Here is a 12,618-nt window from a genome sequence, read left to right on the forward strand (position 1 = left end):
AAATTAACGTTTAAATTTTGGTTGCCGAAAACAGTCAATGGGTGCCGAAGCCAACATTTACCCTATATAAAAAAAAAATTGTTAGCCAAGGAATTTTTTTTAGCATAGAATTTTTCATAGATGATTTCTCCTTCACAGCAAAAAATTCTGAATTTTATTTGTGATGTAAATATTAACGTAACCTTGTATTACATTTTACGCAAAGCAGCAACTTGTAAGCAATGTTGTTGACAAAGATGGGCTTTTGTGTACAATAGTTGCAACTTTTAATAAAATGTATCAGAAACTATTTTTTTCGAACTGTGTTCTCTAAAGCGTGAGCTTTTTAAATCTGAACATGACCAGAATATAAAAAATGCACTTAGGTTAGCCGAATATTGGCTTTGAATAATTAACAAACCTTATAATTGGACTCAGATAACCTAGTCAGTAAAAGCAAGGTATTACCAAGCCAGTGGCGGCATAGCAGAAGACAAAATTTTCATGTGAAGACATTTCTGATTTATAGTTTAAGTTTTTTAAGTTTAAGCAGATTTTTCCTTGAGCTTCCGAGGCATATTGTTTGGAATATTTTTTGGCATCCTGGATTGTGCAGCGTGTCGTAAGGCCTTAAAATGTAATATATTTAAGCCTTAAATCTTTTCACTCATTCAGGTGTCTTTCATAGGACTACGCCAGGTATCATGTACAGGTAGACACAATTTGGATTCGAATCAGGATAAATTTATCAATCAGTCAGTGTTCACGCCAATACCAACATGTATGAAGAATGATTTTCATTTCATTTCACACTCTATGCTTATCGTCCTTTTGCGAACGATTAGCTAGCTATTCAGCAATTGGGGATCTCATTTTGTGATTGAGAATTATTTTCTTCCTACAAAAAACATCTGCTTATATTTTTCACAACCTATTCCAACATCGTCATCAAGTGCAATAAAAGAGAAAACTTTTCTTCTTTTATCGAATCCGTTCTTCTCTATATGTGTGTATTTATATTCCCAGTGTGCCAATTTAGAACGGAAAGTACAATACTGCTGATTTATTCAATATTTGCTCACCATGAAGGCGTATTCATGGTATGTATAAGATGCAGCGGTTACCGCAAGTGTGGCTGAAATAATAAACAAGGATATACCTATTTGCTATTACGTTTAATTTATATGAAAAAAGATTTGCTTGAAACTGCAGAATCGTTAACCATGTAAATTTATATTAGTGTTAGCTCAAATATGCTCAATTACTTGTTTAATGCTGTTAATACCTATCTCAAGTGGCTTCTCAATAGCCTACTGAGTAATGCTGCTCAGGCATGGAAAATCATTTGCATTCATTTCGTGCATTCATTTACATTCATTTGCCTCTAACTTTTTTCTTCAACAGCTTTCCGCAAAATGATGTATAGAGCTTTTGTAGGTTTTGTTATTGGCTACAACTTTTGTTAACTACTCAAATCCGTTTCTCTTATGCATGACGAACCAGAGCGAACAGAAGCGACTACTGTTTTTCAGTGAATGTATTTTACATTCACTGAAAAACTGTAACAAGTTCTGCCCGCTCTAGTTCATGATGCATAAGAGATACAGATTTGAGTTATGAACAAAAGTTGTAGCTAATAACAAAACCTACAAAATTTCTATAAATTATTTTACGGAATGCTGTTGATGAAAAAAGTTAGAGGCAAATGAATGTAAATGAATGTATGAAATGAATGCAAATGATTTTCCATGCCTGAATTGATGCTGCACACCACGTTGGATGTTCCACGTGCCCCATAATATGCAGTTTTTTCGCAATCCTTTTATAGGCATATTACCACAGGAACTAACTTTTTGAGCGATCCCAAATTTAAAAAAATGCTAACTTCTGAATTGTATTGCATTGCATAAAAGACTAGCTAGATCAACTTCACCCCAAAATTGGATGTTAGCTTTTAAAATCAAATTTAAAATATCAACGCAAAGAACTTCTCTTTAAACCGTTCACGAACGGATTGCCCATATCTAAGAGGTTTAATAACATTTGATATTCACACACTTTGAAAAGTTCATGTACATTTAGGTGCTCTGAGAGTGACATATACGAGCGTCAATTTCGACATAAATTTGAGTCATAACAGACTCGAAACATAGCTCAATCAAACGTACTTTTCGTCGAGCAACGAACTTTTCAGTCTCGGAGCACTCAATATTACATGACATGTTTGTTTACGACGGATTCCGTCACGTGTAAAATTAGTTATTTCTAAGTGTGCATTTATTAATTTTAATTTCTTCGGTGCCCAAATCATTAGATGTTATAATAGTAATTAGTAGCTGTAAATTGCAAAAAGAGGTTATGAAGTATGTGTTTCTCTCATAATACCTGTCAATTTTGCTTTCAGAGTGTCACAATTAGTGATTTTATGATTCGTGAGCATTCATCCCGGGTGAGCGCTCATGATTCGTAAAATTGCTGATTGTGACGCTCTGAAAGCATCATTGACAGGTTTTATTTGTCAATAATGTACTTCACAATCTCTTATTGTAATATATAAGTACTAATTATCGTTATTACATCTAATGATTTTATAATTCTTAAAAAACATTTTTTAAAGCAAGTGAGCAAGCAACCCTGCTTCTATGCTATAAAACTGCAACACATTTTCTGCACTCTAAAATTAAGTAAATATTTGTAACACAGATAAGTAGACATAACACACTAAATATTGTTCACTGTAAAACATCGTCGCTAAATCAATACCGCCATCTGTTGTGTACACTTTGACGGGCAGTACACTCAACAGATGGTGGTAGTGTGTAACACAAGTCACACGCAAGGAAATTAACTAGGCATGACACACGTGGCACTACCAACTAAGAAAAAAAAATCGATCGTTAAATGCGTGACGATGCGTGACAACATGCGAGTTTTATGTCTGTTTGTCTTTGTTTTAAAGTTCGTAATCTCGAAGGATTTCCAAAGTCTAATTAAGTTTTCAGAGTTACCAAATTATACAAATTCTCCGAAGGCTACTATGAAATGCTGAATGCCATTGGCCTGAATGGGTAACAAGGTCGAATTTTGGAAAGTGTATGATTGTAGTAAAAAATTCTTTTAGAAACCATGAGCTTGCAAAAAACTTATGATCTGAGCTTGAATTAAAAGAAAAAACTTGTGATCTACCTTTACCTTTGATGAACTTACAGGAAACAAATATAATACAAACTTTATTCCTATATAATTTTGAAAAGTATTCTTGAGGAATTCCAAAGAGACCAGAAAGCAATTCTGAAAAGAAATTCAAAGGCTTTGTAAAGAAAGCTTCAGATAATTTAAAAATTGTTATAAGTAGAATCAAATGGTAATTTTAAAGATAACGCCATGGGGATTACGAGGAAATGTTCTGGAGAATTTCAAAGAATCTCTGAGAAGAACTCAAAGAGAATTCAGAAAATAATTCCCAAGAATATAAAAATCAATCTTTTTAATATGTCGAACCTCTCAAAACCAACAAAACCAAGTAAATTCTGAGAAAAGTTCCAAATCAATGCTAATGAAAACTTTTATGAAATGTTGACATACATTTAAAAAAATGGTGGCAAGATTTAGAAAGGAATCAGAATCTGAAGCTGATTTGACTCCCATAGAAATTTTAGGGAGAATTTAATATTTTCGACAGCGTCAAGGAGAGGTTAATTAGCAGTAGTTTTGAGTTGAATTCCATGGAAGTTCAAACTAACAACATCTGAGGATAGTGTCATGGGAGTTTTGAGGAGATTTAAAAAATATATAACGGAATGTTGAGACAAATTATAACGACATGTTACGGAAAATTAGAGATAATTTTTTTAGAATAGAAAAAGTTTTGATTACAAGGAAATCCTGACAAAAACTCAAAGCGCATCTTGACAAGAATTTCAAATGAATTATGTAAAGAAATCCAAGGGATTGCTCTCATTTTGATAATAGTTTCAAAGGAATTCTAAGGCGAATTCCAATTCGCAGGATCGTTTCTTGCGAATCACGAGGAATATTCAAAGCGGCTAGAAGGAGAATACCAAAGCACTTTTGAAATCATTCCAAGGATACTTTTGAAAAGAAACTCATTGAAATGATTAAAAATTTACAAGATATTTTTGAAAGAGGTTTCATCCAAATTAAACAGAATATTTAATGAATATTGATGTGTGTTCCTATGCAATTGATAAGAAAATTCTTTGGAGTTAAGTTAATTCTGAGCAAAACGACTATTATGAAATTACACAACACATTAAGCATTTTTGAAAGTGTTGGTCAGTTTGCAGACTGAAAGCATTCCGCGGGTCGCACAAACTCACTCGACGTGCCGCATGTGGCCCACGGGCCTTTTGATGAGCACCCATTTACATGTAACTTATAAAAACGTCGTAATTCTGACTCATTGAGAATTTCTGAGACTTTCGACTATCGTAAAATGTCAGACTTCAAACAATTAGCTAAGTTTAGCTTAATTATGAATTTTAATATTACAGAATTTATATTGTTGCTCAATTGCTGAAATCAACCATGCCGGTATTTCTTTTTTACCAGATAGCAATATAGGGCCTATAGGAATCTCTGTGAATCTTAATTGGAATCATTGTTGGAGTTTGGATATTATAATAAGAGTCAGAACACAGGTTGTTTTGCTTGGGTTTAGCGCACGTTTTGGATACAACGTACCATACTATATATAATGAACCTAGTAAGGTAAAGAGTACTAGAACATTTTTGCATTCCGAAATATTAAGAAACGATGGCTTTGTCAGTGAAGAGTACTATGTATATGAGTATATAGTATATGTTTGGTGTTCGTAGTGAGTAAATTTGTATCATACCACACATTGCAATTTAAACGCCATTGCATTCAATTCGCAGCTTTTCGGCATCTGTCAAGCCGTATCCAGAGTATGCGCCAAGACACAGCTACGTGAAACCGAGGCACGCTGCGTCAAGTTGCAACTGACACCTGATATTTACTGGAGGATGTTTTTGAACTTGGAGTATCCTGATGATCCAATTATCCGGAGTCACCTCAGGTGCCTTGGTATTATGGGCGATCTTTATAACGATGAGACCGGGCCCAAGTTGAACAAACTGTATGAGTTATATGAAGAAGTAACCCCACTGACTCGTGAAGGGTGGTATCAAGAAAAGTTCTGCTGTCTTGATAACGTTTATGCTAACGGTTATCCTGAAGATTTGGGTCAGCGAGTTCTCCTAACCTTTTCATGCTTTAAGAATGATTTTTTAGCTGTAGTAGGGAATTGAATGGGTGGTTACTTTTATGAAACGCCTGTGCAATGACTTCATGCAGTCGAAATAAATCAATTCTTCCCTACAGACTTTTTACATGTAATTTATATCCAATAACGGCACACGTCGCCTCTCTTAAGCTTCAAGTGTGTAATGTAGTTCAGCAATCTCAGTGTTTTTTTCGTGATGCCTATACGAAAACGTTTACCAAGCTGTCCTTTTGCCAACTGGCAAAAGTGGCGACACATGAAAAACGTGAAGATCAAGGCAGCACTAGAGAACTACCGGGTGGAAATAAATCTCGCTCGCCATTGCAGTCACGTCTTGAATTATATGTCGCGGAGTAAAGCATCATAAAGTAAACGAGGAAGAAAATGTGGTTAATATTTTCAAATTGATTATCTACAGCATGACATGGTCACGTAAGGGATTTACACAAAGTGCCTCTAATAAGTCCGCATGTGTGATTGAATACTACATACCAGCAAGGTTGCAAAGACTCATTTCAGCTAAAATAATGTTTTTCGGAATAATAAAACCAAAAGATGGTATGATGGCATGTTTTACTTGTAACTTACAAGAAGAGGTTACAAAGTATGCGTTGGAAACATAAAACCTGTAAATTTTGCTTTCTATAAGTCACAATCAGTGATTTGCTGATCGCTGAGTGAGTGAGTGAGTGAGTGAGTGAGTTTGTGAAAAATCGCTGATTGTGACTCTCATGAAGTGAAATAAACAGATTTAATATGTCAAACACATTCTTTGCAACCTCTTCTTGTATCCTACCAATTCAAAATTTGATCATGGCATCTAATTATTTCATAATTTAGAAAAACATTGTTTTAGCTGAAATGAGTCTTTGCAACCTTGCATACCAGGATCAATAAAAGTTTGCCATTAAGTTATAGACTTTTACACAAAACCAGGAAATGAAGGATTATGTTAAATTTCATATGGATAATAAACTACCGCATAGATTCTGTAATAGTCGTTGGGAGATTTTTCAAATAATGTTATCTAAATTGATAGTCATGCATTGTGCATTGATGCTGGAAATTCATCTTGCTCTAAAATCTTCACACATTCATTCTAGATCCTGAGTACCTGCGGTGTGCATAGGGCCAAAGTAAAAGATCATCCTGGGTAGTTGTTTTGCCTTAACTGGGACACAGGTCAGCTTTCTGTCGACATGCTTAATTTCCTTGAAGATACTCTGCCGTCATCAGCTCTGGGCTTACCTCTGATGCGATATGTCCTGTCGGGTTCCAATCCAGCACATGCTTGCAAATTTCGTTTCCGCCCCAACACACCTCCACTTACGCTCTCGAATTTCTGTTGACATCGGCTATTGCGTTCGGCATTCGAGATCCGATTAAGGATCCACGAGTTATATACCGCAGATTTTGGCTAATGAGGACGTGCAGTATTAAATATTCTCCGCTGATACGCATCCATGAGCAGTTCCAGGCCCAATAGCGAAAAAATACAAATTTTAGATTTTACCTCTCATAATTCCATAAAACTTCGCCTTTACCATTTTTTTAAATTAATCACCCTAATCACCTGACCATATTAGCCTTGAAAGCAAGCATGGGAAAAATCATTCACTCGCGTGAGCACCATAGAATCAAAATAGCCATCCTTACCTACAAACAGATTGCCGAACGAGTGTAAATTCTTCCAACCAAGTTACTCGCAGGTCGACTCAGAACTGACAGCCGTAGAAGGAAAGAAGGATAAACTGAAAGGCATCCGAACAATTTTCTCTACCGAGCAAGAACCAGATTGAATGCGTAAAATCTGAATGCTAACGATTTAAATAGCCGAATCAGAAGTTTTTGGCTCACTGATTTTAATCATTTGAATTGGCCACAGCAGTTTTACGGTATTTGTAGTGACGCTTATGTTTATGTGTTACAGTATAACATTTTTTTTTCCATATTAATAGCAACTTAAATGTGTCAATGTATGTTTAACGGAAGAAAATAAAAAGTGATTATTTCTGCAAAATTCTCATTCAGCTCACTCAGCAGAATGCAATCCTAAAAGACTTAGCATGAAAAAAAAAATAAGTGAGCAATCATCCACACTACTACACTCAGAATCATTCAAGTTACGGTCAGCTGTCTGTTTTGCTCAATTCTGCGTTCATCGAAGAAATTAGAAGCAAACCCTAATAAAATTTTTATGGTTATTTTGCTTAACGACGTGTTCCGGGTATCATCCAAACCATTTGTGGCATAGTTCTATGATTTGAGTTATCATTCGATTATGGTTTTTTTTTATTAGGGAAGTGAATACGATAGAAATCAGTGGGGCTCGCACAAGCTGCTGTTCGTTTCTGATGTTGTATGCGTGTTAGTGATTAGTAAATGCAAAATGAAACGATTTTTCCCATGCTTGCTTGAAAGCACAAGAAATTGTCTTTAAACGCAATATTATTTTAAATAAGGTTCAAATGAACTTTAAATCATCGATATTTTCTAAAAACACTTAAAAAGTATTGATAAAATATATGATCAACGTTTTCTGACTCCAATACTGATCTTCGTTGGTCTATATTTTGTGAATATGGGCGCCACAATGAATCCTCGCCATCCATGAAAAAATTCTAAGTATGTAACATTACATTGCTCAGCGCCCAATTTTAGCTACCCTATTCATAAAAAAGCTGAGGTTTCAGGGATTTTGATACAGAAAATATAAGATGAAAAATATGCTCATTGTTTACGATTTTTTTTCAACTTTGGTTACAAATATTTTCTATTCGTTAATATATTACGCACAATTTTTTGACGTTTTCTAGAGCCTAGAATATCTGCATCCATTTGGCATACATATATTTGAAATTAAATATGGTTTGAATTTTTCCTTCCACCTTCAGTCCCATAGCGCAGTCCCTTACTTACTTACTTATGAAATCAAAGGTGGACGAAGAAGTAAGCCTATGATTTAATTTTTGAAGATTATTCATCTAATCGCGTGAAATAACGGTGCTTTGCAATATTTGTTTCAGAACATATTTTAAATCCTTTATCTTATAAAAAAATAAGTTTTTTTTTTCGTCACTTTCATGGCTAAGGCTTGTACTCGAAAAAAATGCACCATTTTTATCCGTGTGTAACTTTTTTATCCGTTGGTACAAATTGATGAAAATTTGGGTATAACTAGTTTGGAGTGAATTGTTTACATGTGCAAAATTTCATAACAATCGGTTCAGTGGTTATTGAGATGTCATCGAAACAAGAAGAAAATCGCCGGAGAATTTTGCGCGCCATCATGGAAAATCCGACTGCGACTATGAGATGGATCGGAAGACAACTGGGAATCACCCATACAACTGTGTCTCGGGTGCTAAAATCGTTTAAGGAATCCCAGACGACCGAGCGGCGGGCTGGAAGTGGAAGAAAATCGAAGACAGCTGACCCTGTGAAGGCCCGGAAGGTGTTGGATTATTTCAAGCGTAATCCGAACCTTTCGATTCGCGAAGCGGCTCTGAAGGCAAAGTGTTCCGCCTGGTTCGTTCAGCAAACCATGAAACGAGCTGGGCTTCGTGTTTTCAAGGTCCGGAAGGTACCGAACCGGCGTGATCAACAAAACACGGCTGCCAAATCCCGCGCAAGGAAGCTGTATCGAGAGTGGTTAACGAAACCGATGTGTGTGGTTATGGATGACGACACCTACATCAAGGCAGACGCAAAGCAGATACCGGGGTTGGATTTCTACGTTGCTAAATCACGGTTTGATGTTCCGGAAGACATAAGGAAGAAGAAAGTGGACAAATTCGCCAAAAAATACTTGCTCTGGCCAATGTGGTAAACTGAGTAAATCGTACATCACAATGGGTACCATCAACAGCGAAATTTACCGCACCGAGTGCCTCCAGAAGCGTCTGTTGCTTTTCCTGCGGTTCCACAGAGGTGAGACATTATTTTGGTCGGACCTGGCATCATGCCATTACGCGCGATCGACGTTGGATTGGTACAGAGTCAATAACTTTGTTTTTGTACCAAAAACCGCCAACCCCCCAAATTCACCAGAGATTCGTCCGGTGGAAAGATTTTGGGCCATAATGAAGGCCAAAGTTCGAAAATCGTCCAAGGTGTTTAAGAACGAGCTGGAGTTGAAGAAAGAATGGATGAAAGTGACCAAAAAGGTCGACTCCACCATTGCACAAAATGTAATTAGGGGTCTTAAGGGAAAGGTGCTAGCTTTCAGCGATGGAAAGGAAATTGAATAAAGTAATTATGCCGAAACATAATCCATATGTATTAGTTCATTCCCTGAAAGTTTCAAGAAAATCCGACTTAAAATAAATTTTTGGCGAACACTTTTGTCTGGTGCATTTTTTTCGAGTAAAGGCCTTAGTTATGAGATTCATTTTGTTTTGTCATATTTGATAAGTCTCACAAGACAGGAGCGGCTACAAGCGTCTTTTTATTGTCAATATTCTATCACGGTGACAGAAAATTGAGCGACGTGTCGGTGACAATTGACCTTGTTCTTAAGTCCAGGATATTCAATACTTTCTATGTGATTATGTAATCATTCCTTTCTTCAATGGTGTAATTAACCTGTATATTTTTTTTCTTTGCATCTTTTATCCCACAGTCCGACCAAAAGTGGTGTTTTCTCAGGCGTGTCGTCAAAAGTGACAGGTTGGCTCGGAAATGCATCCATGCCGTCGATGCCCGCGATGCCATCCATGCCAACGGTTTCAATGCCAGCGATGCCTGCAATGCCTTCCATGCCCTCAATACCTGGCCTACGCAAACCCAATCAGGACGAGAATGGTGGAATCACGAATGAAGGTCTAACCGCATCACCGGAGAATGCGAACCAAGGTATTGCCGGATCGACGGATGCAGCCGACGAGGAAGACCGGTCCAGGTATATTAGGTAAATGGGCCGATACATAATTGATTGAAATTATGCTAGTTAGTGAGACGGAAACACACGTGAAGAAAGAGGAAACGAAATGAGATTATTGTATAGCTCAGAGAAATATGTGAAATTTGATTTGCATCCTCTTTCAATCAATCGATCGATTTAAGTGCGCATAAAAAGCACAATTGTTTAAAGAAGCTGAGTTCAATCGACTTGTACTTGAGTATACATATTTACATTCATTTTCTCTGCGCTAATGCTTGCTTCCATATATATATATATATATATATATTATATATAATATGTATGCTTCTCTCTACTAAGGAGTATTCTTCTAACGAGCCTGATCAATAGTCGATTTTGGATGTATCCGTACATTTATGAATGTCTGCTGGAAGTGGTGTAGAATTTTGTTTAGGCCTGTTTATTTTTCCTCGGTGTATTATATAGACAAATTACGACTATCACCCTACTTAACGGTTGCTCTTTTATGTTATACCTAGATGGTGGAAGTGAAAATTATCTGTGCTCTTAATCGGTACTGTTAAAAATTTGTTTTTCTATTTGTATATTCACCCCTATTCTGTATTTCGTTTCGAACGAAATTCTCATACAAAAAAATATTTTTTTGTATGAGAATTTCGTTCGAAACGAAATACAGAATAGGGGTGATTATTTCATGACATTTGGTTTCCCCTTCTGTTTCGTTTCAAATTTAATATTTTTTTTTTTTATTATTTTAAACTTTTTGAAAATCCCACTTAATTAAATAATGTACGCAAATGAAATTTTCGTGATGTGTAGAAATATAGTACAAATCATAACACATCATCAATCAAGTCATTCATAATTTCACAGTCACCTCTTTTCGTTGTTGTTTATTCTCATCTAATCACACAATGTCTTGAAAGTTGTGTCATGTCAAACGTAATTAGTTCAATGAAAAATCAAGAAGCATATAAAATAAAGGAAAACAACATTTGCATTTTAGTTTAAAAAAAAAGTAAAGATTTTAAAAAATTCACCAAAGATCAAACTAGTGCGTTTAAAATAGTTTATTTTTTATTTTTTATTATAGTTACTTTAACACTTTTGGGTCATTCGTGACTTCTCCGGGGGTTAGATTTGAACTCGTGACTTTGGCGTAAGAGGTTTGGATGCTAACCACTACGCCGGGGTCGCCCCCTTTTAAAATAGTTATGAGAGTATTAAAAATATGTATAAAATTAAAATATTTCAATAACTGAATGAAATGTTGTCTAGTACTTAGATTGACATGACACAGCAACAAGGAGATCCCTGCTTTCCTTAATTTTATTAATTGTCTCGTTCCATTATACTCACGCGTTTGGATGGCACGACGCGTTGCATATTTTTATGCTCAGCACACATGGTGCAAGGAAACATTACCGTATCTATGACAAAAGTAAAAATACCGTCGTAGCGGAATTTGTCTTTGCCTTATGAATGGTAATTTACAAAAATCAGTCTAATAAACGCTCACTGAAAGAAGGCAAAACTCTTATATAGTTTTATACGAAATTACCAATAAAGTAACTTACTGAAGAGCAACGAATTCATTGAACAATTCAATAAACTGATGAAAAGTAACAATCGTCAATAATTTTTTATGGTTATTAGCTTGGCGTGCTCTCAACTTAGTATTCTTAGATGCTCTTATACAGTTATTAATTGAGAGCTTTCGATGCCTGTACCATTTCTGCATTAGTATAATTGTGTAGCAACTACAATCATTCTCTGTGTCCAGGGAGGTCGAGAAATTTTCGTACCCGAAAAATTCCTAGACCGGACGGAAATCGAACCCACCCACCTCCAGCATGGTCTTACTTTGTAGCTGCGCCTTTACCGACAGAGCTAAGGGAGGCTCCAATGGCACATATCTATGGAAATCAAACCATGAAAATATATTTCATATTTGAGTTAGGCCCTAGGGCCAAAAACTGGAGCAATTGTGCCATAACTAGAACACTTACCCTGGTGCCAATTTAGATTTTGTTTTGCTGCTGCGTAAATTCAGGCCAAATAGCGAAGAAAAAATGAATTTCAGACGTTACCCTCTCCGAATACCAGGAAACTTTGCATAATTATTTGGTATGGGGATAATTCAAATTTATGCTAGAGTTCAGCCATTTTGTCTTACGCCTTATATTTCAAAACGAGACATGTGATATTTTCCAATTAATCATAGCCCTAAACCGTCTCGTCTAATCGAGATGAAGCCTGCGTAAATGTTGTAGGAAAAAAGATTGCCGTATCCAGAAAAAAAAAATTACACGGTTTATAAAAATTTCAATTTTTTGCCAAACAAAAGTAAAACAAAAATGTATAAACTTCAATAGCAATGTTTCTTGCTCAACATTTACATAATTATTGCGCAGAATACACAATTCACTCAATTTTTTTGCAATAAAAACGTCCACAATGTAATAAAAATAATAAAAAAAACATAATTTA

At 35.8% G+C, this 12,618-nt stretch overlaps 1 protein-coding gene across 6 annotated transcripts in view; it reads left to right on the forward strand.

Annotated features, from left to right (window-relative positions):
- Sap47 (Synapse-associated protein 47kD) overlaps positions 1-12,618 on the forward strand; it is a 101,240-nt gene that overhangs the window by 43,732 nt on the left and 44,890 nt on the right. For 5 of the 6 annotated variants that reach the window (XM_065217767.1, XM_065217768.1, XM_065217766.1 and 2 more), the window contains exon 3: positions 9,868-10,155. In XM_065217767.1, the coding sequence (XP_065073839.1) occupies positions 9,868-10,155 (288 nt within the window). The remainder of the gene's footprint in view (positions 1-9,867; positions 10,156-12,618) is intronic. The other variant, XM_065217769.1, reaches the window with a different exon arrangement.

Source organism: Ochlerotatus camptorhynchus, unplaced genomic scaffold (genome assembly GCF_037179485.1).
Source record: "Ochlerotatus camptorhynchus isolate MF236.1 unplaced genomic scaffold, CSIRO-AGI_Acam_v1.1 ptg000079l, whole genome shotgun sequence".
Taxonomy (NCBI): Eukaryota; Metazoa; Arthropoda; class Insecta; order Diptera; family Culicidae; genus Ochlerotatus; species Ochlerotatus camptorhynchus.